Source organism: Erythrolamprus reginae, chromosome 13 (genome assembly GCF_031021105.1).
Source record: "Erythrolamprus reginae isolate rEryReg1 chromosome 13, rEryReg1.hap1, whole genome shotgun sequence".
Classification (NCBI taxonomy): Eukaryota; Metazoa; Chordata; class Lepidosauria; order Squamata; family Dipsadidae; genus Erythrolamprus; species Erythrolamprus reginae.
Genome location: NC_091962.1, coordinates 9,984,785 through 10,012,422, shown reverse-complemented (window position 1 = coordinate 10,012,422; position 27,638 = coordinate 9,984,785). Strand labels below are relative to the sequence as shown.

Genomic DNA, 27,638 nt, shown 5'->3' with positions numbered 1-27,638 from the left:
CCACCCATCCATCCATCTCTTATCTATCTACCTATCTATCTATCTATCTATCTATCTATCTATCTATCTATCTGTCTGTCTGTCTCTCTCTCTCTTATCTATCTATCTGTCTGTCTATCTCTTATCTATCTACCCACCCATCCATCCATCTCTTATCTATCTATCTATCTGTCTGTCTGTCTGTCTGTCTATCTCTCTCTTATCTATCTATCTGTCTGTCTATCCATCCATCTTTCCCTCTCTCTCTCTCGGGTCCTTGGTGCTCTCTTGGTTATTTTCTTCTAGACATCTCGTGACCCAACTAGGGAACATCATCAGTGCTAAAAAAGGAGCGGGGGTTTGCTGCAAATGCCCTTTATAACATTGATGATGATACCTAGCTGGGTCAGGAAATGTCTGTAAGAAAACAACAAAAAGGACACTTCTTTGTTTAAGACAAAAACCCACGATAGGGTCCATTCAGTCATCGGTGAGCAACAGTCCTTAGTGTTGCATCACGGGTGGATCGACGGGAAGAACTCAAAAGCCCCCCCCCCCCCAAAAAAAAAAAAGTTTCAATTTTTCTCTCTGCTTCTTTTATTTTTCCACCCACAGAATGGAAAACATTATCCAAATACAGAATTCTGCCCTGGTCTTAAGAAATTTCAAATACCAGCCTGAGAAGATTTGCCTTCTGGGGTATGCAGGCCTGAAGGCTTGTTGGTCAAGTACTGTTCAACCATTCGGGGCAGAAAACCTTGCAGGAAATGAAAAAAATCTTGAAAAAACGCTCCCTGCTCAGGATCCGGGGTGAAATTTAGGCTGACCTGGGGGTCGTGTTCCCCAGAACCGCCATCTTTGATCGTGGCACAAACGGTGAATCCGAACAGCGGATCTAACGGCCTGGCTGGCCCCTCCTGTTGGGAAATCGCCTCGGATACTTTGCCTTCAAGCTCTAAGAGATCCGCGGTTGTTTTGGGATCCGCTCCGGGGCTGCTGAATTGTCGCCGGACACGCCGCCTTCCTAGCCAGACACGGTGCCAGGCGCTGCAGTCCCAAGTCACGCTTTCCGCCTCGGGGAGGGAACGCTGCGTGCGGGGTCTCTTCGCAGGGGGAGAACCGAACTCTGCTTCCTCTATGCCCAGAGACCGCTTGGAACCCATCGACAATTGTTCCGTTTTGGTTTCCAGCTCCTCCTCCTCTGGATCATTGTCGGGGGATTCCCAATCATCTTTAGATCCTTGCGATTTCTCCAAACACTTGCATTTCAACACGTCCTGCAGCACGAACGAGATCCCTGCGCACACTCTCCAAAACCAGAGCTGCGAGGAATCCCCGCTCGGGTGCAGCTCTGAAGGTGACGCCGGAGATTGCGCAGCCGGCGTTAAGGGGAGGTTGATGACCAGCCGTTCCGCAGCTTGAGGGCTGCCGGGCTGGAACAGACGAACCAACCCCCAGGTCTTCCCCTTGCTGGATTTACGTTGGTACTGCAAACTCCGGCAGTATTTGGCGGCGTCCTGGCAACTGCGCTGGAGACGCAGCGCCGTCTTTTCGTTGACGTTGGCGGCGACGTTGTGGCTCAGTTCGAAAGGATCCTGGAGATTGATGGGGCCCACTTTGAACTTCCGACCGGCGTCGGATAGCAGGAAATCGGAGAGGGGAAGGGATCGGCCCTCGCGAAGGGAGATCACTCCGCCGGCAAAATTGTAGCTTTCGAAGACACGGAAAAACTCGGCCAGAAGGGAACCTGGAACGAAGGAGACAAAGCGAGCGTTAGGAACTAGCCAAGCTCTGGTTTGGAGCTTGTTATGTGCTAAGCCAGGATGGGTGACTTAGCTTTCTGAGTGAGTTAATATGACAGTTTAATTATGAAATGGGTCAGTCTCAAAATGGGTGAACAGTGCAGTCAGGCGGTAGAGAAAGCAAGTAGGATGCTTGGCTGCATAGCTAGAAGTATAACAAGCAGGAAGAGGGAGATTATGATCCCCTTGTATAGAGCGCTGGTGAGACCACAGTTGGAATAATACTGTGTTCAGTTCTGGAGACCTCACCTACAAAAAGATATTGACAAAATTGAACGGGTCCAAAGATGGGCTACAAGAATGGTGGAAGGTCTTAAGCATAAAACCTATCAGGAAAGACTTAATGAACTCAATCTGTAGAGTCTGGAGGACAGAAGGGAAAGGGGGGACATGATTGAAACATTTAAATGTGTTAAAGGGTTAAATAAGGTTCATGAGGGAAGTGTTTTTAATAGGAAAGTGAACACAAGAACAAGGGGGCACAATCTGAAGTTAGTTGGGGGAAAGATCAAAAGCAACATGAGAAAATATTATTTGACTGAAAGAGTGGTAGATCCTTGGAACAAACTTCCAGCAGACGTGGATTGGTCAATCCACAGGAACTGAATTGAAACATGCCTGGGATAAACATAGATCCATTGTAAGATAAAATACAGGAAATAGTATAAGGGCAGACTAGATGGATCATGAGGTCTTTTTCTGCCGTCAGACTTCTATGTTTCTATGAAATTAAATTAAACCGTATTCAGGTCAGGCACACTTCCAGCTTGTCCTTGACTTACAGCCTTTTGTTTAGAGACGGTTGGAAGTTACGACGGCATTGAAAAAAGTGATTTATGCCTTGTTTTCACGCTCATCACCCACTGCACCATTCCATAGACACATGATTGAAATAGGCAGCCAATGTGTTTTTACGATAGTTCCAAGTATCCTTGGACACCCAATTGCCCCGTGATCTTTCAAAAAAGCCAAGTTGGATTTATTTAATGACTGTGTGCAATTTACCTAACCACTGCAGTGATTCGTTTTACCGCCAGGAAAAAAATAAATTGTAAAATCATGGCGTAACTCACTTAATAACTGACTCGATTAGCAATGGAAGTTACTAAGAAAAATGCTGTTTCCAATGGTGGTTGTAACTAGAGGATTATCTGTATTCATTTATTAGTTACATTTATGCAGTGGTACATGCGAGCTTAATTCGTTCCGTGACCAGGTTCTTAAGTAGAAAAGTTTGTAAGAAGAAGCCACTTTCCCCATAGGAATCAATGTAAAAGCAAATAATGTGTGCGATTGGGGAAACCACAGGGAGGGTGGAGGCCCTGTTTCCTCCCAGGAGATTCCTAGAGAGGCCCCCACGGAGGCTTCTCACTGCCTTTTCCGGACCTATTTCCTCCCAGATTCCTACAGAGGCCCCAAGAAGGTTCCTCTCTACCTTTTCTGGCCCTGTTTCCTCCCAGGAGATTCCTAGAGAGGCCCCGCGGAGGCTTCTCCCTGCCTTTTCCAGCCCCGTTTCCTCCCAGGAGATTCCTAGAGAGGCCCCACGGAGGCTTCTCCCCGCCTTTTCCAGCCCTGTTTCCTCCCAGGAGATTCCTAGAGAGGCCCCGCGGAAGCTTCTCTCCGCCTTTTCCAGCCCTGTTTCCTCCCAGGAGATTCCTAGAGAGGCCCCGCGGAGGCTTCTCTCCGCCTTTTCCAGCCCTGTTTCCTCCCAGGAGATTCCTAGAGAGGCCACACGGAGGCTTCTCTCCGCCTTTTCCAGCCCTGTTTCCTCCCAGGAGATTCCTAGAGAGGCCACACGGAGGCTTCTCCCCGCCTTTTCCAGCCCTGTTTCCTCCCAGGAGATTCCTAGAGAGGCCCCACGGAGGCTTCTCTCCGCCTTTTCCAGACCTGTTTCCTCCCAGGAGATTCCTAGAGAGGCCCCACGGAGGCTTCTCCCTGCCTTTTCCAGCCCTGTTTCCTCCCAGGAGATTCCTAGAGAGGCCCCACGGAAGCTTCTCTCCGCCTTTTCCAGCCCTGTTTCCTCCCAGGAGATTCCTAGAGAGGCTCCGCGGAGGCTTCTCTCCGCCTTTTCCAGCCCTGTTTCCTCCCAGGAGATTCCTAGAGAGGCCCCACGGAGGCTTCTCTCCGCCTTTTCCAGACCTGTTTCCTCCCAGGAGATTCCTAGAGAGGCCCCACGGAGGCTTCTCCCCGCCTTTTCCGGCCCTGTTTTCTCCCAGGAGATTCCTAGAGAGGCCCCAAGAAGGTTTCTCCCCCACCTTTTCCAGTTACAGTTTCGGAGGCTGGGGTTTGGAAGTGGAAAATGGTTCTTGAGAAGAGGCAAAAAAAATCTTGAACACCCGGTTCTTATCTAGAAAAGTTCTTAAGTAGAGGCGTTCTTTAAGTAGGGGTCCCACTGTAGTTTCAGTTAGTACGATCAGTCAGTTTCCCCCTGCTTTCCTGTTTATGGCAACTTAAAAGCTTTGCAAAGTTGACACCGTCATGATCCAAAGAGTGGCAGAACGAACGGTTGTAAGTTGAGAACTGCCTGTAATTTCTTTTTTTTTAAAATTCAACTTAAAAGCCACTCACAACAACTCTCTGTGTTTCCGCTGGGTTGCAACAAAGCCGGATCCTTCGGGAAAGTGCAGTCCCAACCATCCACCACAGTCACTTCTCCGTCATCTGAGAAGAAAGGCGAAAAAATGAGATGAGCCGATCCGTGGGAACAGGAGGGGAGAAGGAGGTACAGACAGATAGGTGGGGGATTGTAGCCAAAATAAAATCCTTTACTCTGAGCGCAAGGCCGAAGTTGTGAGTTTTCCTGTGTGAGGTTTCCAGCATAGATATTTCCAGTGTATTTATTTATTATTTATTTATTGGATTTGTATGCCGCCCCTCTCCGCAGACTTGGGGCGGCTAACAACAGTAATAAAACAGTATATAACAATAATCCAATACTAAAAACAGTTAAAAACCCATTATATAAAAACCAGGAGGGTATTGCCAGGTGAGATATTGCTTGTGAGCTTGTCAGTTTGTATACAAAGAGAGTTAAAATTGTATTGTTGTATAAATAGAATAGAATAGAAGAGAATTTTATTGGCCAAGTGTGATTGGACACACAAGGAATTTGTCTTGGTGCATAGGCTCTCAGCGTACATAAAAGAAAAAGATACATTTGTCAAGAATCATGTGTTACGACACTTAATGATTGTCACAGGGGTCAAATAAGCAATGAAGAAGCAATATTAATAAAAATCTTAGGATATAAGCAACAAGTGACAGTCATACAGTCAACATGGGAGGAAATGGGTGATAGGAAGGATGAGAAAAACTAGTAGAATAGAAGTGCAGATTTAGTAGAAAGTCTGACAGTGTTGAGGGAATTATTTGTTTAGTAGAGTGATGGCATTCGGGGAAAAACTGTCCTTGTGACTAGTTGTCTTGGTGTGCAGTGCTCTGTAGCGACGTTTTGAGGGGAGGAGCTGAAACAGTTTGTGTCCAGGATGTGAGGGGTCAGTAAATATTTTCCCCGCCCTCTTTTTGACTTGTGCAGTCTACAGGTCCTCAATGGAAGGCAGGTTGGCAGCAATTGCTTTTTCTGCAGTTCTGATTGTCCTCTGAAGTCTGTGTCGGTCCTGTTGGGTTGCAGCACCAAACCAATGGTACAACTAAAGTATATTATCCATGATAACCCAGTTGGATGGAACAAATTATGCTTCCTGGTCTACAAAATGTAGCATGCCGTTGGGCTGTGAAGGACTCTGGAATCTGGTAATCCACCCACCAGATATTATTATTATTATTATTATTATTATTATTATTATTATTATTATTATTAATTAGATTTGTATGCCGCCCCTCTCCGAAGATATAAGTGCCTTGAATCCTGACAATGATGAAGATGCAAAGAAAATAGCTAAACTTTAAACGGGACAGTGAATAAAGCTTTTAGCTCAATTGGTTTGACATTGAATGGCAAACAGCTGGTTCATATCCGTGGTGAGGAATCTACTGGTGGGGCTCCCTCATATTATGCATTAGAGTGGGCCTTCTCCAGGTCCCGTCAACTAACCAATGTCGTTTGGCGGGGCCCAGGGGAAGAGCCTTCTCTGTGGCGGCCCCCGACCTCTGGAACCAACTCCCCCCAGAGATTAGAACAGCCCCCACCCTCCTTGCCTTTCGTAAGCTCCTCAAAACCCACCTCTGCCGTCAGGCATGGGGGAACTAAGATATTATTTTCCCCCTAGGCTTTTTACAATTTATGCATGGTATGTTTGTATGTATGATTGGTTTTATAACAAGGGCTTTTAGCTGTTTTAATATTGGATTTTTACATTCTGTTTTTATCACTGTTGTTAGCCGCCCCTAGTCCACGGAGAGGGGCGGCATACAAATCCAATAAGTAAAATAAATAAATTAGACTCTATTTGTGCTGTGGGAATTTGGGAGGGGGTTGTTTGCCTGAGGGAAATAGAAACATAGATGATTGACAGCAGGAAAAAGACCTCCTGGTCCATCTAGTCTGCCCTTATACTATTTCCTGTATTTTATCTTAGGATGGATATATGTTTATCCCAGGCGTGTTTCAATTCAGTTCCTGTGGATTTATCTACCATATCTGCTGGAAGTTTGTTCCAAGGATCTACTACTCTTTCAGTAAAATAATATTTTCTCACGTTGCTTTTGATCTTTCCTCCAACTAACTTCAGATTGTGCCCCCTTGTTCTTGTCCTCACTTTCCTATTAAAAACACTTCCCTCCTGGACCTTATTTAACCCTTTCACATATTTAAATGTTTCGATCGTGTCCCCCCTTTCCCTTCTGTCCTCCAGACTCTACAGATTGAGTTCATGAAGTCTTTCCTGATAAGTTTTATGCTTAAGACCTTCCACCCTTTTTGCAGCCCGTCTTTGGACCCGTTCAATTTGATCAGTCTCTTTTTGTAGGTGAGGTCTCCAGAATTGAACACAATATTATTCCAAATGGGGTCTCACCAGCGCTCTACACAGCGGGATCACAATCTCCCTCTTCCTGCTTGTGATACCTCCAGCCATGCAGCCAAGCATTCTACTTGAAACAGAACTGTAGCCATAACAAATCCCTTCTAGATTCTCAAGGTCATCCTTTATTCGACACCTGACCGGAAGCGGGCGGGAGTAACGGACACGTCGGCATGAAGGAGACTAGTCAACGTGATGGGACGTGTGGGTGTTGGGAACAAGGGGATGAACTTCAAACTGGGTGGAGAAATCCTGGTTAGCCTTCGATTCGGGTGTCTCACAGATGTGCCAATATCTGCTAATAAATTGGAACTTTGAGCTAGTTTTGGGTGCTATTTGGAACCATGACATTGAGAAACAAGGACTTTCCCACCAGGTGTAATGAGGTTGGATGTGACGCCAAGTGATCTGATTGGACCATGTGATGGACTGCACGCTGAAGGGGAGGGAAACATAGCTCTTAACTTGGGGGGAAACCCGAGGGAGGCCTCTAGATAGCCGTGCCCATATGACATGCCTACCTACTTAATCTCTACGCTTTGAGGAACAGGCCTGCCTTGGAGTTTTGATTCTGTTGAGTGCGTTACTTGGAAAGAGATTAACCTGAGAGGTCCTTCAACCGGGCGACCGTCGGTAAGACAGGAGGGCTGCGGGTCTGTAGGAAGAAGAACACCAGCAATGTCAGAGCGTAGTTGTTGAGGAGGGGGCCACCACCAAAAAGATTTCCTGGAAGAAGAAGAAAAAGGAAGGGGGGCATTAGGAGGGAAAAAAGGAGCCAACCAGCCCCTTTTAAATGACTTTTTCACATTGATTTTTCTTCCTTATCTTTTCTTTCTTTCCTTTTCCCCTGCATAATTTCTTCTCTTCCTTCCTTCCTTCCATCCATCCATCCATTGGAATTAGAAGACGTCGAACATTCATTCAAAGTTTGTCATTCTGCTATCCTCCCTTCCTTCCTTGCTCCCTCCCTCTCCCTTCCATCCTTTCTCCCTCCCTCCTATTTTCCTTCCTTCCATCCTTCCATCCATCAAAAGGTTGGACTAAAAGACATCAAATATCCATTCCAGGTCTGTTATTCTGCTATCATTCCTTCCTTCTTTGCTCCCTCCCTCTCCCTTCTCTCCTTCTTCCCTCCCTCCTATATTCCTTCCTTCCTTGCTCCCTCCCTCTCCCTTCCATCCTTTTTCCCTCCCTCCTATATTCCTTCCTTCCTTCCTTGCTCCCTCCCTCTCCCTTCTCTCCTTCTTCCCTCCCTCCTATATTCCTTCCTTCCTTGCTTGCTTGCTCCCTCCCTCCCTCTCCTTCTCCCTTTCCCTTCCTTCCTTCCATGCATTCTTCCTTACATCCCTCCTTTCCTCATCTTTTCTTTCCTTCCTCCCTGCTTCATTCCTTCCTTCTCCCTTTCCCTTCCTTTCCTTCCTTCTAGGCACTCTTCCTTCCTTTCTTCCACACATCCTTCATAGAAACATAGAAGACTGACGGCAGAAAAAGACCTCACGGTCCATCTAGTCTGCCCTTATGCTATTTTCTGTATTTTATCTTAGGATGGATCTATGTTTATCCCAGGCATGTTTACATTCAGTCCCTCTTTTCTTTCATTCCTTTTCCCCTCCCCTTCCTTCCTTCTCCTTTCCTTTCTTCCATAGATCCTTCCTTCCCTCATCTTTTCTTTCTTTTCTTTCTCTGCCTCATTCCTTCTTTCCTCCCTTCCCCTTTTCCCTCCCTCCCTTCCCAATGAATGCATCCATGTAGCTTTCTCATATTACCTGCCAAGCCTTGCTGCTTCGCCCAGTAACGCACCGCGTAGACCAAAGGCCTCACACGCTCGTCTGCTTCCGTGCAAAGCTGCAAGTAGCGTGTGTTACACAGGGCCAGCCTGCCAAGCAAGAAGAAAATGGAACATAAATCGGAATCTAGTGCGAAAAGCTCAACCACTCCCTTTACAGCAGGACTCTTGCAATGTTCGGTCCCTCCTGAATTCAGATTTCCCCAATCTTGATCCAGCTCCTTCGCCAATTAGATCAGTCTTTCGCATTCTTCTCGACTTTAAGAGGCGTGGATTCCAACTCCCAGAATTCCCCAGCAGGCTGAAAACTTCTGGAAATTGAAGTCCAAGCGCCGCTTAAAATTCCATAAGGCTGAGAAACACTGCACTGAATCCAACCTCTGCCTTTGTACAGAGCCTTTAAGTCTCAAAACTTTTCGTTCAATATTGGATGGTCCTGGATTTATAATAACCCCAGTGGAGCCCAAAATTTCTGTTGCTAGGAGAAGTGATTGTTGATTGAATTTTGGCCCATTTGATGACCATTCTTGCCAGAGCTGTGCAGTTGTGAATTTAATCACACTGCTGGGTAAGTGAATTAATATTTTTTTTGGAAAAAAATGATCTACAACTTATATTATATACATAAATGCATATACAGTGGTACCTCTACTTAAGAACACCTCTACTTAAGAACTTTTCTACATAAGACCCGAGTGTTCAAGATTTTTTTTGCCTCTACTTAAGAACCATTTTCTACTTAAGAACCTGAGCCCAGAAAAATTTCCTAGGAAATTTGAGAGTGGCACGAAGGCCCGGCCTGTTTCATGCCATTCCCCTTTTAATCCCGGCCATCTCGGGCTTTTTTGGGCTGTCTTATTACACCCACCACTGCAACCACTAAGCACTAACCACTAAACTACAAAACCACTCTATAACAAACTACTGTTGCTGTTTGGTTTTTAAAATAACGATAGGGTTTTATATGTTTTTAATATTAGATTTGTTCCTCTGCTATATTGCTTTTATTGCTGTTGTGAGCCCCCCGAGTCTTCGGAGAGGAGTGGCATACAAATCTAGTAAATAATAATAATAAATAATAATAAATTCAAAGTGTTGGCTATGACCTATAAAGCCCTTCATGGCACCGGACCAGAATATCTCAGGGACCGCCTTCTGCCGCACGAATCCCAGCGACCAGTTAGGTCCCATAGAGTTGGCCTTCTCCGGGTCCCGTCAACTAAACAATGTCGTTTGGCGGGACCCAGGGGAAGAGCCTTCTCTGTGGCGGCCCCGACCCTTTGGAACCAACTCCCCCCAGATATCAGAGTTGCACCCACCCTCCTTGCCTTTCGCAAGCTCCTTAAAACCCACCTCTGTCGTCAGGCATGGGGGAATTGACATTTTCCCTCCCCCTAGGCTTATAAAATTTATGCATGGTATGTTAGTATGTATGATTGGTTTCTAAATTGGGGTTTTAAATTAACTTAAATATTAGATTTGTTTACATTGTATTATTATTGCTGTTAGCCGCCCTGAGTCTGCGGAGAGGGGCGGCATGCAAATCTGATTAATAAAATAAATAAATAAATAAATAATAAATACTGTAACAAACCACTGTAACAAACCACTGTGTAACAAACCACACCCATGCAAGGGTGTTACTCCTTATATAGGTTACAGCCAATCAGGTTGCAGCACAATTAGCAAACGCATGGTTACATGCTGACTATGGCTTACATCAGCGTATCCTATGGTTACAAACCATTTAGTTGCATTGTAATATTACCTCCAGAAATAAACTTATTTTTGACACGTTGCAGTGGTTGTAAGTGTGGGAAAACAGTCGTAAGTCACCTTTTTCTGTGCTGCTAAAGAAATTATTTTAATTTGAGGACTAACTGTAACCCAGAGCACGGACTGATCTTGACTGAGTAGAAAACTTTGCCACATAGGCATGAAATCCGTACTTGTTGTTGATGGAGATGTCACCCCTCAAGCCGGACTCCTTGTGGGAAAATTTGACAACGGGACGGCGGGCGGTAGAGACCACCTGGACATGGTGAACTCCTGGCGCGCATTTCTGCAGCACTGTGGCCACCAGATCAAGAATTTCAGGCACGGTGGCGGTGACCAGGTCAATATCAGACAAGATGGAATCTTCTGAGCGCGATTCTTCCGTTTCTTCCTCTGCCTGAAAAAATATCGAGAGAGGATTAAATCCCAAAAGTGTACACACTAACGACCACAATTGAACCCCCAAATTTCCTTGCCAAAGCAAGGCAGTTCTTAAGTGAATTTTGCTCCGCCTTACAACTTTTCTTGCCACAGTTATTAAGTGAATCTCTACAGTTGTTAAGTTAGTAATATGGTTGTTAAGTGAATCTGGTTTCTCGGTTGATTTTGCTTGTCCTAAGGGGATCGCAAAAGGGGATCATTTTTCAAAAAATATACTGCTCAGAAAAATAAGGGGAACACTCAAATAACACATCTTAGTACAAAGTGCACAACAGCATAGAAACATAGAAGACTGACGGCAGAAAAAGACCTCATGGTCCATCTAGTCTGCCCTTATACTATTTTCTGTATTTTATCTTAGGATGGATATATGTTTATCCCAGGCATGTTTAAATTCAGTTACTGTGGATTTACCAACCACGTCTGCTGGAAGTTTGTTCCAAGGATCTACTACTCTTTCAGTGAAATAATATTTTCTCACGTTGCTTTTGATCTTTCCCCCAACTAACTTCACATTGTGTCCCCTTGTTCTTGTGTTCACTTCCCTATTAAAAACACTTCCCTCCTGAACCTTATTTAACCCTTTCACATATTTAAATGTTTCGATCATGTCCCCCCTTTTCCTTCTGTCCTCCAGACTCTACAGATTGAGTTCATGAAGTCTTTCCTGGTAAGTTTTATGCTTAAGACCTTCCACCATTCTTGTAGCCCGTCTTTGGACCTGTTCAATTTTGTCAATATCTTTTTGTAGGTGAGGTCTCCAGAACTGAACACAGTATTATTCCAAATGTGGTCTCACCAGCGCTCTATATAAGGGGATCACAATCTCCCTCTTCCTGCTTGTTATACCTCTAGCTATGCAGCCAAGCATCCTGTGAAATTGATTGTCAATCAGTGTTGCTACAAACGTATCTCTAACAAGAGATATAGGACAAAACAAGCATCTACATTTGAAGAAGATAGAACCGAGCCCCTAACTCACCGGTGGCTTATCAGTTTTCTTGGCAGAAGCCTGGAAGTTTTTCGTCTTCTCCAGATCTAGGAACAAATCTAGGTCACATCCAGAGACGCTGAAGCCGTTCACGGAAGACCCAAAGGGAAGGATAACCGATTCTGTGTATTTTTTGGGGGGGGGAAAGACCAGTTGTAAAACCAGAAACTTTCCCAATATTCCCAAGTCGAAGCAGATGGCAAAAAACGCGTTTCACCTGGGAAGAATTCAGAAAACACTTCCTGGAACAGCTTAACCAGCAAGTCTCGAAGACGCTGCTCGCTCTCGGAAAATTCAAACAGTTGCACCATTAAAGACATCTGGGCATCAACCTGCAGGGAATAATAATAATAATAATAATAATAATAATAATAATGTATTTCCAAAGAAAGTATGGATCATCGACATCGCAATCCCAGGGGACAGCAGAATTGAGGAGAAGCAGCTAGAGAAATTAGTGAAATGCGAAGATCTAAAAATCGAGCTGCAACGACTCTGGCATAAGCCAGTGAAAGTGGTCCCAGTGGTACTTGGCACGCTGGGCGCAGTGCCAAAGGATCTCAGCGGACATTTGAAAACTATCGGAATTGACAAAATCTCCATCTGTCAATTGCAAAAGGCCGCTTTACTGGGATCGGCACACATAATTCACCGCTACATCACGCAGTCCTAGGTGCTTGGGAAGCGCCCGACTGGTGATGAAATGCGAAATCCAGCATAGTGATCTCGTTTGCTGTGTTGTACTGACATAATAATAATAATAATAACAATAATAATAATAATAATAATAATAATAATAACAACAATAATAATAATAATAATTTAGATTTATATGCCGCCCCTCTCCGAAGACTTAAGTTTTTTTTCTGCCATCAACTGTATTCAGAAGAATTCTTTATGACATTCCCTAAAATTCCCGATCTTTTTGACAGCAAGCTCAGCAACTTTAAGAATTGTGGAGTTTAACTCCCAGAATTTCCTAACCGGCATACTTTTAAGATGAGTTCAGTTCCCGGTCACTCACATCATCCACTTGACAGACATTTTGTGCCAATTTTTCCGGGCTCAGCAGCTCCCGCCGGGCTGACCCCTGTTTTTTCGGTGGGGTGTATCTGAAGTCCTTCTTTTCACGTGGCTTGACACGTAATTTCTGACCCCCTAGACTATGTTGTGGCTCTGCTAACACTTTCTGGAGGACCTCCTCGTCCTGCAGTTCCACAATTGCATACACCCCCTGCAGAAAAAGGAAAGGAGTATTAAGTGTGCAGATTTTGCTAGAAACTTTTTTTTTTGTTAATCAATCAAAAGTGATGGCCTATTGCCCTGATGACAAACCTATGGCACACATTTATTTATTTATTAAACATATTTACTGCATTTTTTCAGAGTATAACACACACTTTTTTCCTCCCTAAAAGAGGCTGATAATTTGGGTGCATCTTTGAACATAGCTTTTTTTCCAGCCCTAACTAGCTGCTAACAGCTCTAACCTTGCAGGCTCTTTATTTGTTTCTCTCTGCAAATAAAGTTTTCCAAGCCCTAAGTCTTTGCCGGATTTTTTTCCCCATTGCTCTAACTTGCTCCAAATAACTTTCCTTCCAGCCCTAACCAGGTGCTAATGATGTTCCCAGCTCTTACCCTTGCAAGCTTTTTTTAAAAAAATAAAGTTTTATTTACAAGGATATACTGTATACAGTAAATACATTTAGGTACAAACAACAATATAAGTATGTAGAGATACAAAAGGAAAATAAGTAACTGGGGAAAAAAACTGTGTATCAAATTTTAGGCAATATGCATTTCACCATAGACAGAAGACAAAACAAAATAAAACAAAACAAACAAAAATGAGAAAACAAACAAACAGAACAGATAACAACAACAACAAATAAAAGAAGGCGGGCGAGTGTACGGTAGATCTGTATTGAAAATATGAACTAAAAGTATTCTCAATAGCTCGTTTCAATATAGCTATTATTCTAAATTCTAAATAAGTAAATAAAGTGTTGCATATAGCAAAGCCAAGAGATTTTGAGTGAATCATTTTACTCTAACCTTGCAGGCTCTTTAATTGTTTCTCTCTGCAAATAAAGTTTTCCAAGCCCTAAGCCTTTGCCGGATTTTTTTCCCCATTGCTCTAACTTGCTCCAAATAAGTTTCCTTCCAGCCCTAACCAGGTGCTAACGATGTTCCCAGCTCTTACAGGCTTGCAAGCTCTTTCATTGTTACTCTCTGCAAAGAATGATTTCCAAGCCCTAAGTCTTTGCAGGTTCTTGCCATTGCTCTGAATGTTTCTTTCCAGGTGCTAATGATGTTCCCAGCTCTTACTGGCTTGCAAGTTCTTTCATTGTTACTCTCTCCAAATAAAGTTTTTTTTAAAGCCCTAACCAGGGGATAAAATAATGTGCTGAAGCTGACCAGACTAAGGATGCTAGCCAGATGAATACCTAGTAAGCGGATTCTTTTCCCCATTTCCCTCCTGCAAAACTAAGGTGCATCTTTTACTCCGGTGTGTCTTATACTCCGAAAAACACAGTATATGCTGCCCAACTCCCAAAGGACAAGCCAAAGGTGGCACACAGAGCGTCTCGGTGGGAATGCGTGCCATCACTAGCTACCCTTTTGAATTCCGGCACAAGCATGCATACCATGTTCGGAAACTTCAGATCGTGCAGAATGCAGCTGCGAGAGCTATCATGGGCTTTCCCAAAAATGCCCATGTAACACTAACACTCCGCAGTCTGCATTGGTTGCCGATCAGTTTCCGGTCACAATTCAAAGTGTTGGTCATTACCTATAAAGCCCTTCATGGCACCGGACCAGGGTATCTACGAGACCGCCTTCTGCCGCACGAATCCCAGCGACCGGTTAGGTCCCACAGAGTGGGCCTTCTCTGGGTCCCGTCAACTAAACAATGTCGCTTGGCGGGGCCCAGGGGAAAAGCCTTCTCTGTGGCGGCCCCGACCCTCTGGAATCAACTCCCCCCAGAGATTAGAATTGCCCCCACCCTCCTTGCCTTTCGTAAGCTCCTTAAACCCCACCTCTGTCGTCAGGCATGGGGGAATTGAGACATTCTTTCCTCCTACGCCTTTATAATTTATGCATGGTATGTTTGTTTGTATGGATGTTAGTTTTATAATAAGGGTATTTTAGTTGTTTTTAGTATTGGATTTGCACGATGTTTTTATTACTGTTGTTAGCCGCCCCGAGTCTACGGAGAGGGGCGGCATACAAATCCAATAAATAAATACCAGCCAGCTGCTCTCTTCCAGGTTCCGGCACTCCGGCACGCAAGCACACTCGTTTCAGCACTCGGTGCCGAAAAGTTTAAGTATCACTGGCCTGTAGCAAGGTGGGAGGAGGAGGGGAGAGGGATCAGGTTCACCTTATCTTTGTCCATCACCACATTGTTGACATTCCCATAGGTTTCAAAATAGCTGCTCAGTTCCAAGGCGGTCGTCCCTTTCTGGAAGCCGCTGACAAAAATACTGCGGAGTTCCTGCGACTGGCGGGTGCTACGAAGGTTTTCCAACCGCTGGTGTTTCTTCCCGCGTAGATGATCCTCCAAGCTGGGTTCTAAAACATCAAAGCAACTATCTTCAATTGCAGTTTGCGGTGAGGACTTTTGAGAAACCACAAGAAACGTGTTTTACTGAGCAAAAGTTTTTTTCCTTTGCTTTTTTTTCTCAGAAAGTTAATCAAAAAACAACAACCCAGCACTGCATTGGAAGGTGAAGTTCTGTATTGGCTCACTGTATCTTAAGGTATTTTATATTATGTTTACTTTAGAAAATATTATTTGCAGCTCAGGGTTGAACTGTGGGGTCCTTGGTGCTCTCAAGAGCTTGGTTCCTTGTTTGCAAACATTTCATTACCATAGTAGGTAACATAATCAATGCAATCAAGTTCGGATAATTATCAGCATTTCAGATATTTTCCACCTCCGGTTCAATTTAAGCCAGAAAAAAACTAGGAGCGAAAGAAATTGAACCTGGAAAGTAGCACTTGCTGTCTTGCATAACTGCAAAAAAGGTAAGCCACAATCAAACCAGGTTGGTGCTCTAAGAGAGAGAAGCAATACATTCCAGAATTGTAAGCTAGAATTGAACCAGAAAGCTGAAAAGCCAACCAAGAAGAGACTTCTAACCATTTTACCTCTCTATATGGATGGCAGGAAGACTTAACAGCTGATTCTCAAAAAGCCTGCTTCTATAAATATATTATAAATACACTTGTATTCACATTTACAATTTTATACAATGTTACCTAAAAATCAGTTTCTGTTCAATCTTTTGGCAATTTTAATTGCTTTTGGATTTATAACTGTTTTTAATAGTTCTGTTTTTATTACATGGTAAAACACCCAGAGTTGCTTTGGATGGCAAGATGGGAAAGCTATAAATTCAATAAATAAATTTTACAACCTCTGAGTGGAGGTATGGGGAGGGGCGGCATTCAAATCCAAATAATAAATCCAAATAATAAATATAGTTTGAATAAATAATTGTTTCTTTCATTATTGTGGTTATATTGTATGTATGTATGTATGTATGTATGTATGTATGTATGTATGTATGTATCCAAATCTTGGAGCAGTGACCATCATAATTTCAGCAAGTTATTTTTGGGGAGGGTGAAATCTCTATTAATCTTTAATTTTTGCTTAATTAAATTTGAGGACTGGACCCCTTTGCCCCATATTCCACCTTGGTTGCAAATGAAGGAGACAGAGAAGTTACAAACATCACCACGTTCAAAGCAAAGCTGAAAAAGAACCAAACTTCGAGCTTTACTTTTAAAAAAAAAAGTGGTGAGGGGCTCAAGAGTGCCTCTGACCATGGGCAGAGTGCTGCCAAATTATCTCATCCTTAGCAGCACCCTGCTCCATGTTTATTAGGTCAGAACTCCCCGGCGTGCCAAAAGTAGCCTTAAGACCTCGATTTGACGAGTTTAATCTAAAATTATTGAATTTAATTTACGGCCTTAGGCCCCTGCTTGACCCTTGACCCCACTCACTGTTGGCCACCGTCACGTGACATAGACGGCACCGAAAAGCCCCGCGGGGCAGAGAGTCCACATCGGCTGTCGTTCCCTCTTCCTCCATTTTCCCACCACGGCCGGACGCTGACACGCCTTCACGGAAGTCCCGCCCAAAATGATTTGGCGCTCTTTGTTTTCAGCCTGAAAGGTCGAAGCGACTAGATTTTGAATGGATCATGTGATATCCGTATGAGGGCGTCACGACCATAGAAATTAGACGTAACCATAGTTTTATATCCCTCAAACTTCCGGATCTCATACGAAGTTCTTCCCTTGAGTGGCAGAGAAGGAAGAATGCTCATTGGGTGGCTTCGCCTCTCCATAGAGGTTGAAAAAGGAACAAAGTCTTTGTAAAGTCGATGAATTAGCCAATTTTTAGCCAAACTTCCGAACTCGGGTTTCCATGCTTAATTATTATACTGCTCAAAAAAATAAAGGGAACACTCAAATAACACATCCTAGATTTGAATGAAACATTCTCATTAAATATTTCATTGTCAATCAGTGTTGCTTCCTAAGTGGAAGTTTGATTTACTTGAAGTTATATTCTGTTTTTTAAGTGTTTCCTTTTTTTTTTAGGTGTATATCAAAATAAGATGCATGATTTAGAAGAGTTTTGCCATTAGAAGAGACAAAATTATTTTTCTAGCTTTTGCCTCCAAATTTAGGATTTTAAATTTAAAGGGCTTTTTTTAAACCTCAAAAATCCCAGACTATTTATTTATTTATCCGACTTCTATGCCGTCCAATCCCGAAGGATTCAGGGCTTTGGGCTGTACTGTGATCTCATTGGGGAAAAGCACTAAAATTTTAGCATTGTACGATACTAGTAAACTCCCAAAGCCCCTTCCAGCTCTATTCTTAAGACTTTGGAGATCCAACCTAAGAGCCTAAGCCCTATATGCTCTTTGGGAAAAGTTTCCTAATCCCAAAATAATATAACTCAAAATGAAAACTAAATAAACATTTTCTCATGATGGTTTGCCCTATTAATTAAGTCACTGTATTAGAAACTAGACTTCTTAAGTATGGAAGATACTGGGTGACTTTGGGACAATCAATCACCAGGAGACAGGGAATTCTAGTCCTACTTTAGGCATCAAAGAACTGGGTGACTGGGCCAATCAATCACCAGGAGACAGGAAGTTCTAGCCCTACTTTAGGCATCAAGGAACTGGGTGACTTTGTGCCAATCAATCACCACAATACAGGGAATTCTAGTCCTACTTTGGGCATCAAAGAACTGGGTGACTTTGGGCCAATCAATCACCAGGAGACAGGGAATTCTAGTTCTACTTTAGGCATCAAAGAACTGGGTGACTTTGTGCCAATCAATCACCAGGAGACAGGAAATTATAGTGCTACTTTAGGCATCAAGGAACTGGGTGAATTTGTGCCAATCAATCACCAGGAGACAGGGAATTCTAATGCTACTTTAGGCATCAAAAGTGACTTTGGCCAATCACCAGGAGACAGGGAGTTCTAGTTCTGCTTTGGCATGAAAGCAGATCATGCGTAAAACTTTAGGCCAGCCCCTCTCTCTCCCAGCCGTAAACCACACCTCACAAAGTTGGGGAGAAACATGGGCCAGCTGGGGAAGGCTCTACATCTGAGGCAGAGAGAGAGCCAGGGCCGTCTGACAGTTATCAGCTGCCTTTGGAGTCAGACATCAGTGAGCTAGAGGAACAGCTGGAGCCTGTTCCCAGTGTGCACATGCGCAGGGCTGCCAGATGAAGGGAACAGCTAAGGAACAAGGGTCGACTTGGGAGTCAGGCCACAGGTGGACGAAGAATGGCCCCATAGAGTGAAAGGAGAGTTTGCAGGAGACAATAAGTCTGCTTAATTGGCTTGTGACTATCAAGAAACCCCTTGTCAAGTTTTGAAGATATCGGCCTGGCAGCTCTCCAAGCCAGATAAGGTCTGTGACTGTGAATTAATCCTTCAAAGACTTTGCTGGATGTGAATGAGAAGAATTCACAATAACTTAATAAAAAAGGTTTTTTTTGTCGGGACATGGAGTCTGCTTTGTGGTAAGTGGAGGAAAGTGTAGTTGGTATATTCTTAGTCTTCACTTACTGTGGTTATATATTTGTTCAGAAATAGTGTTGCCTATTCTCTCACGACAGCTCAAGGTGGTTTTACAGGAAATAAAAACACAATCTAAAACAAAAAGTATGAAAAATAGTAACGTAAAGTAACGTCCTGGCTCTCATATAGTAAAAGGTGAATATGTACAGTGTTCCCTCGATTTCCGCAGGGGATGCGTTCCGAGACCGCCCGCGAAAGTCGAATTTCCGCGAAGTAGAGATGCGGAAGTAAATACACTATTTTTGGCTATCAACAGTATCCCAAGCCTTCCCTTAACACTTTCAACCCCTAAATTACAATTTCCCATTCCCTTAGCAACCATTTAGATTATTACTCACCATGTTTATTTATTAAAGTTTATTTTAAAAAAATGTTTTTAAAAGGCAGATGAAAGTTTGGCAATGACATATGACGTCATCGGTCGGGAAAAACCGTGGTATAGGGGGGGAAACCGCGAAGAATTTTTTTAATTAATATTCTTGAAAAACTGTGGTATAGACGTTTCGCGAAGTTCGAACCCGTGAAAATCGAGGGAACACTGTATATATAAATGTATGTATATATGTATGTATGTATGTATGTATGTATGTATGTATGTATGTATGTATGTATGTACAGTGATACCTTGTCTTACAAACTTAATTGGTTCCGGGACGAGGTTCTTAAGGTGAAAAGTTTGTAAGATGAAACAATGTTTTCCATAGGAATCAATGGAAAAGCGATTAATGCGTGCAAGCCCCAAATTCAACCCTTTTGCCAGCCGAAGTGCCCGTTTTTGCGCTGCTGGAATTTCCCTGAGGTTCCCCTCCATGGGAAACCCCACCTCTGAACTTCTGTGTTTTTGCGATGCTGCAGGGGAATCCCAGCATCGCAAAAACGAGTGCTTCGCTGGCAACGGAAGTCCGGAGGTGGGGTTTCCCATGGAGGGGAGTCTCAGGGGATTCCCAGCAGTGCAAAAACGGGTGCTTCGCTGGCAATGGAAGTCCGGAAGTGGGGCATCCCAGTGGCGGCGGTGGGTTTGTAAGGTGAAAATAGTTTGTAAGAAGAGGCAAAAAAATCTTAAACCCCGGGTTTGTATCTTGAAAAGTTTGTATGATGAGGCGTTTGTAAGACGAGGTATCACTGTATTTGCTTGCTTGCTTGCGAAAGGTATAAGGATTCTGTGAAAGTTCAGGTCTGCAGTTTATTCCCTCTTTCAACCAACTTACGCAATTAAGCGCAATCAACTTCCCAAACAAACTTTCAGCCACAATAGCAGAGCAAAGACTCTCAAACTTCTGCATTTTCCCTGGATGGATGGCAACAAAAGAATCTGCCCTTTTATCAAACCCTTATCAAAGCTGCAGAAAAGCCGGGAAAGAAAATGCCCACGTCTTGTCATTACTTCGAAGTAAAGAACCCCCCTCCTCCTCTCCACCCCCCCCCCAAAAACCATGAGAAACGGAGTGAAGAAAACGGCATTTATTTATTTTTTTGTCATCGTTGCTATAAGAACCAGTTAGAAGCTGACTTTAAAAAAACCTGTTTTTTTTTCTCTTTTGCTCTCCAAACCATGTACAAAAAAAAGGGAATTCGTCAAAGGCTGAGATGGGGAGGTGGGGGGGAAAGAGAGGAGGGGGGGGTGTTCATTAGATGGCTGCATTAACAAGGAATAAGGCTCCTTGTTCCCAAATTGGGGGGGGTGGAGAGAGATTTTAAGGGATCCGAGAAAGACACACGACAGAGAAGGGGGAGAAAGAGCGATCCGCTGGAAAAGGAAGAGGCCGTTTGGAAAAGGGACGCCTCTGTTCCTCCCAATCCCACGCCTCTCCTAGCGTCGGGCCCCCCCCGTCCCTAAACGAGGAGGAAGGCGAAAACGAAGGCCCCCCCTTAAAAAAAACAAAAAACAACCGGGCCCAGACGACTTTGTGCATTTGAGGATCAGCGAGGAGCAAAGGATGCAGGGAGAGGGGAGGGAGTACAAATGTAAAATGTGGAAATTAAAAATATATTTATATATAAAAAAGAGAGGGCGGGAGGCCCTTGGGGAAGAGGGCAGGCCCGCCCCCCAAACCCCCCCGGCCCGTAACCAGCAAACGCCAGGCGACGGGAAGTCCCGGAGGGGCCTCCGGCGTGGATCTCGAGGAGGAAACTGGGCGAGGTGTCTAGCGGATTCCTAGAGGGTCTGAGAGAGGAGCTCAGCGCTCAGTCTTCCAGGACGATGGGTTCGCTGGTGCTGGCCGGATGGACTGGGGGCACGGGCAACAGGGGAGCCCCCAGAGGCCGGAGCGGCAGGGCAGACTTCACCTTCACCGGCAAGTTGGGACGGCGGGCAGCCCGACGCATCTCCAGGTGGCTCAGGGCCTTGCGTAGGGCTCTGGGGAGAAGGGGACGAAAAAAAGGGTTTTTATTAGGTTGCCCGGCCTGGCAGGGCGGTGTAGACAAACATTTGAGTTGAGAAAAGAACCGCTTTGTTTCTCCCGCTCCCAAAATCCTCAGGGGTCTCCCTATTCGCTGATCGTCTGGCAGTTCCCGGGCTTTGGAAGCATTTTAATAGTCCCAAAGCAGGAAATCTCTAGGTTGGTGTGTCTTTTGCTTGGCCCCTTTAAGAAGGCTGGACTTCAACTCCCAGAATTCCTCTGACTGTAGAATTCCTGGAATTCACATCTGGGCAATTCTGGGAGTTGGAAGTCCATACCTCTTAAAATTCCCAAGGTTGAGAAACTTCGAAATAACATGAGTGGATTCCAGAATTCCCCAGCCAGCATGCTTTAAGAGGGGTGGACTTCCACTCCCAGAATTCCCCAGCTAAGAGGGGTGGACTTCCACTCCCAGAATTCCCCAACTAAGAGGGATAGACTTCCACTCCCAGAATTCCCCAGCTAAGAGGGGTGGACTTCCACTCCCAGAATTCCCCAGCTAAGAGGGGTGGACTTCAACTCCCAGAATTCCCCAGCTAAGAGGGGTGGACTTCAACTCCCAGAATCCCCCAGCCAGCAAGTTTTAAGATGGGTGGACTTCAACTCCCAGAATTCCCCAGCCAGCAAGTTTTAAGATGGGTGGACTTCAACTCCCAGAATTCCCCAGCCACCATGCTGACTGAAAACCACCTGAGCAAATCTGGGAGTACCTCTTAAAACTCCCAAGATTGAGAAACACCGAAATAAGATGGATGGGCTCCAACTCCCAGAATTCCCCTGCAGGCCTGCTTGAAAGGTATGTGGAATTCTGGGAGTTGAAGTCCACCCCTCTTAAAGGGGCCAAGCCTAAGAAAGTTGCCGACCTAGGTTGCAAAAGGAAGCCTGGCCCTTCTAGAACAATAGGTGGAGAATCCAGACGTCTCCACCGTTCTGACCCAGGGAATGGCCAGACGCTTTGCACCGAAGCCGGGAGGACGGAAGGCCAGGTCACCCTCCTCCCAAGGCCAGAGCGGGGAGGGGGGGGTGTCGACAAACTGGCCTACCCCACAATGACCTCCCCGCCAACGTTGCAAGGTAGTACACTCCGAAATACGAGCTGTCTTGTAAGGCGCCATCGGTCTTGCGAACCTGAAAGTCCATCTCCTTCCCCACCCCACCATTGAGTTTACAGGCTAAGAAACTAGGGAGGGTTTCACCTGAGATGTGTTCCACGCACCCTTTTACCTTACGTGGGCCCAGCTGCCTCTGATCTGACCATTGTCTAGTCTGGGGCATTTTATTTATTTATTTTATTTATTTATTTATTGGGTTTATATGCCGCCCCTCTCCGTAGACTCGGGGCGGCTAACAACAGCAATAAAAACAGCATGTAAATCCAATATTAAAACAGCTAAAAAAAACCTTATTTATAAAACCAAACATACATACAAGCAAACATACCATGCATGAATTGTAAAGGCCTAGGGGGAAAGAATATCTCAGTTCCCCCATGCCTGACGGCAGAGGTGGGTTTTAAGGAGCTTACGAAAGGCGAGGAGGGTGGGGGCAATTCTGATCTCTGGGGGGGAGCTGGTTCCAGAGGGTTGGGGCCGCCACAGAGAAGGCTCTTCTCCCGTCTTTTAAGAAACCATTGGCCCATCCAAGGAGCAGAATTTGGGAAGCCCGAAAGCCCACCTCTCTCTCCCCCTATGCAGCCCAGGAAACTAGGGAGGGTCCCTCTCGAAGATGTGCTTTCCACACGCCTCTGGTCTTGTCCGGCCGTCTCCCCCACCCCCAAGACACCCCCTCCACCGCCCCTCCGAAGCCTTCGTACCTGGTGTCCTTGGTCGCCACAAAAACCACAGGATTGGGGGCGTCGGCCGGGTTCAGCTTCTGACGTTTCAAGGCAGGCTGACTGCTTCTCATGCCGGACGTGAGGGGCCGCCCGTTGGCCGAGAAGGGGAGCCCGCCCCCTGCCACCTGCGCCCGGTCGCACACAGAGCTATCAGCGAGAGGAACACCCCCCCACACAAAGCAGTGTCTACCTCTTGCTTTAAGCCCCCGCCCGCCTAGCCGCCACCCACCCACCCCCCTCTCCCAAACACTCCCTTTTTTGCATTGCAAGGCCTGGCGGCTCGCAGCTCAGTTACTCACGTTCTCGAAAGTCCGTTTGGTCACGATGCCGGCCAAACCTCGGTTCGGGGTCAGCTGGTTCCTGTTGATGGGCGTCTTGGTGCCGCGAGGAGTTCGGGGTTTCAGGGGCGCCTGGGCGGCTGGAGAAAGCACAGGTGTGGGGTTGAAGGTGCCTTCCTATCCTTTCCTTCCTTCCCTCCCTTTCTTTCTTTCTTTCCTTCCTCTCTCCCGTCCTGAATGTTCTTGCAATTGACATACTTCTTAGAAATTTCCTTCCTTCCGTTTTCCTTGCCCTTTTTTGCTTTCTCTTCGTCTCTTTCTTGTCTTTTTATCCCGTCCTTCCTTTCCTTCCTTCTCATCTTATTTATTATTTATTTATTATTTAGATTTGTATGCCGCCCCTCTCCGAAGACTCTTCCCTCCCTCCCTCCCATTCATCTTTTTTTTTAAATTGTATCCGGCCCTTCTCTTCCCTCTTCCCTTCCTTCTGTTTTCCTTTAATCGTGGTCTTCCTTGCTTTCTGTCCCTTTGTCCTTTTATTCCTCCCTTCATCTTCCCGCCTTTCTGATTATACCTGGACCTTTTTCTCTTCCCTTGACTCCTTCTGTTTTCTTTCTCTTGTGCTCTTTTTTCTTGCTCTCAATCTCTTCTTGTGTTTTTGGTTTTTCCTTTCCTTTCCTTTCCTTCCTTCCGTCATTCCTTCCCTCCCTCCCATCCATCACCCATCCATCTGAATGTATCTGGCCTTGGCCTTCTTCCTCCCAAGAGGCTGCTTCGGGAGGGGAGGAGAAATCTCCCATTTTGCTAAAACAGGAACTGGGGTGGCACAGTAGTTAAGAGTGCAGCACTGCAGGCTCCTTCCGCTAACTGCTATCTGTAATTCAGCAGTCCAAATCTCTCACGGTTGACTCGGCCTTCCGTCCTTCCGAGGGGGTCAAATGAGCAGACCCAGATTGTTGGGGGCAAGAGGCAGATTCTTTGTAAACTGCTTAGAGAGGGCTGTAAAAGCACCATAAAGCGGCAAATGTCTCAATGCTATTGCTATTCCTTCTCCTCACTTCCCTCCAACTCCCTTTCCTACATCTCTCCTTCCTTCCTTCCTTCCTTCCTTCCCTCCCTCCCTAAAGTTGATTTAGCCTTCCATCCTTCCGAAGTCAGTCAAATGAGAATCCAGGTTGTTGAAGGCAAGAGACTGACTCTGCAAACTGCTTAGAGAGGGCTGTAAAAGCACTAGGAAGAGGTATATAAGTCTCAGTGCAATTGCTATTCCTTCCCTTCCCTTCCCCCCTACTCCCTTTCCTCCATCTCTCCTTCCTTCCTTCCTCCCTCCCTCCCTCTTTCCTCTCTCCTAAAGGTTGATTCAGCTTTCCATTCTTCCGAAGTCAGTCAAATGAGAACCTAGATGGTAGGGGGCAAAATGCTGATTCTGTAAACCGCTTAGTGAGGATTGTAAAAGCCATTGCTATTCCTTCCCTTCACTTCCCTCCTACTCCATTTCCTCCATCTCTCCTTCCTTCCTTCCTTCCTCCCTCCCTCCCTCCATTCCTTCCTTTCCTCCCTCCTAAAGGTTGATTTAGCCTTCCATCCTTCTAAAGTCAGTAAAATGAGAACCCAGGTTGTTGGGGGAAAGAGGCTGATTCTGTAAACCGCTTAGAGAGGGCTGTAAAAACACTATAAAGTGGTATATGTCTCAATGCTACTGCTATTCCTTCCCCTCAATTCCCTCCAACTCCCTTTCCTACATCTCTCCTTCCTTCCTTCCTTCCTTCCTTCCTTCCTTCCTTCCTTCCTTCCTTCCCTAAGGTTGATTTAGCCTTCCATCCTTCCGAAGTCAGTCAAATGAGAATCCAGTTTGTTGAGGGCAAGAGGCTGACTCAGTGTAAACCACTTAGAGAGGGCTGTAAAAGCACTAGGAAGAGGTATATAAGTCTCAATGCTATTGCTATTCCTTCCCTTCACTTCCCTCCTACTCCCTTTCCTCCAACTCTCCTTCCTTCCTTCCTCCCTCCCTCCTAAAGGTTGATTCAGCTTTCCATCCTTCCGAACTCAGTCAAATGAGAACCTAGATGGTAGGGGGCAAAATGCTGATTCTGTAAACCGCTTAGTGAGGGTTGTAAAAGCCACTGCTATTCCTTCTCTTCACTTCCCTCCTACTCCATTTCCTCCATCTCTCCTTCCTTCCTTCCTCCCTCCCTCTCTCCCTCCATTCCTTCCTTTCCTCCCTCCTAAAGGTTGATTTAGCCTTCCATCCTTCTAAAGTCAGTAAAATGAGAACCCTGGTTGTTGGGGGAAAGAGGCTGATTCTGTAAACCGCTTAGAGAGGGCTGTAAAAGCATTATGAAGCGGTACGTAAGTCTAAATGCCATTGCTGTTGCTAACGGATGTCCAGGAAGTGAGGATAGAAAACAGAGGCCATTCCCATTACCCACCCCACCAGAGAACCCCGCCGAAGCCCCTTACCCAGCTCCTTGATAATGGTAGCCAGAGGGAGACGGACCAGGGGGTGGATCTTCAGGGGCGTCTTGGCCGCCTTGGGGAGCCGGATCGAGCCTGGAAGGGAAGAGAAGGCCACACCTTGCTCGAGAGCCCTCCACTTCCTTCCTGCCCGTCCCACCTGCCCCGCGCTCTCTCGCCCTCCCCCCCACCTACACTCAGCCTTGATGGCGTTGGAGTTGATGGGCGCGTAAGGACGCCGGGCCGCCCTCCTCGGCTGCAAAATATCCCGGCACATGCGCCGCGCGATGCGGGTCAGCTTGGTGGTCTGGAGGAGGAAGGTCTGCCGGTTTTTCGCCAGCAACTTGGCCCGGTTGGCGCTGGTGGTGTACGGCGAGAGGCTCTGGGCTTCCGGCCGAGACGTGTGGCCCCGAGAGTGGGGCTCCTGAGAGAGAGGGAAGGAGGGCATATAGAAGAGGCTCAGGGGGTCCCCGTTTGGTCCGCTGGGGAAGGCCCCCTGCCAGAAACTGGGAGACTGCGAGTTCCAGTCCCGCCTTAACCGTGAATTGGGCCAATCACCAGAAAAGACAGAGTGTTCTAGTCCCGCCTTCGGCAGGAAGGCCAATTAGGTGACCAATCACCAGGAGACTGAATTTTTTAAAATCTTTAAATATTTTAAATTTGTCAGATTATTTATGATTTGTTTCCACGTGTTGTGAGCCGCCCCGAGTCTTCGGAGAGGGGCGGCATACAAATCTAAGTAATAAATAAATAAATAAATAAATTCTAGTTAGGCATAAAAGCCAAGTGGGTGATTGGGGCCCATTTGCTGGGAGTCTGTGAGTTCTAGTCCTGCCTTATCCATGAAAAAGATCAACTGGAATCAACTCCCTCCAGAGATTCGTACTCGCCTCCACTCTCCCCACCTTCTGTAAGAGTTTTAAAGACCTATCTCTGCCAGCAAGCTTTGGGCAATTAAGTTTATTATTATTATTATTATTATTATTATTATTATTATTATTATTATTATTATTATTTTATTTATCAGATTTGTATGCCGCCCCTCTCCATCTTGCCCCGGCCGGTGAATGAACGTCTAGGTGATTGGCTGAATGTGAACAATTGACTTTTTTAAGAAGTGGGGTTTTTTTTTAGTATATTTTAATGGCAGATTTCTATCTATTATGTATTTATTTTATGTATTAGATTTGCATGCCGCCCCTCTCCGCAGACTCACAACAATAATAAAACAGTATATAATAAACAAATCTAATATTTTAATTTAATAATTTAAAAAGTAAAAATAAATAAAATCATTGCAGAGCTCAATAGACACGTACAGAACCCAGTTTCCACAAAAAACATTTTGAAAGGAGATTCACAAATCTGGATTTTCAAGGTGTTTCCAATTGTTTGTCCACCCCCTGTACGTCTTGAGCCGCCTCTAACACAAAGCCACAAGGGTGTGTGTGTGTTTGCGTATGTATGTGTTTTTATGTGTGTGTCTCTGTCTCTTACTGTGATGCTACGGGCAGCTCCTTCAAGCTGTGTTGGCGTCTTCAGCCCCCCGTATTTCTTCCAGTAGATCCAGCAAGAGGCGCAGAGGCGGCATTGCATGTTGGGTGGGCCCCAGGCGTACCACTGGGCAGACTGGGTGGCTATGGAGGGGGGGGTGAGAGAAGGGTGTCAGATCAGGGCCTCATCCACATCTCCCCTCCCCTCTCCACCTCCCCTTTCCTCCGGCTCTGGCTTCCCCAGGCGTGTGGAGGAAGAGGCGATTTCAGGGTTCCGTGTCCAGCAACCGACCCC

The 27,638-nt window shown here is 45.5% G+C and overlaps 2 protein-coding genes across 2 annotated transcripts in view; both read right to left on the bottom strand.

Moving 5' to 3' along the window:
• Nucleotides 1-558: 558 nt before the first annotated feature.
• TUT1 (terminal uridylyl transferase 1, U6 snRNA-specific) lies at nt 559-16,984 on the bottom strand. Its single transcript, XM_070766201.1, has 10 exons — nt 16,774-16,984; nt 15,143-15,333; nt 12,782-12,991; nt 11,975-12,089; nt 11,749-11,879; nt 10,499-10,722; nt 8,530-8,639; nt 7,367-7,489; nt 4,350-4,442; nt 559-1,726 (listed from the first exon to the last, which is right to left on the bottom strand). Exons 1-10 carry the CDS (start codon nt 16,859-16,861, stop codon nt 645-647), a joined length of 2,367 nt encoding a protein of 788 aa, XP_070622302.1. The 5' UTR covers nt 16,862-16,984; the 3' UTR covers nt 559-644.
• A 3,347-nt stretch (nt 16,985-20,331) lies between these two features.
• The window catches only part of MTA2 (metastasis associated 1 family member 2), a 42,752-nt gene continuing 35,445 nt past the window's right edge, over nt 20,332-27,638 (bottom strand). The window contains 6 exon segments of the mRNA XM_070766203.1: nt 20,332-21,241; nt 23,098-23,243; nt 23,418-23,536; nt 25,857-25,946; nt 26,046-26,274; nt 27,348-27,487. Coding sequence (XP_070622304.1) covers nt 21,070-21,241; nt 23,098-23,243; nt 23,418-23,536; nt 25,857-25,946; nt 26,046-26,274; nt 27,348-27,487 — 896 coding nt within the window. The 3' untranslated portion in view covers nt 20,332-21,069.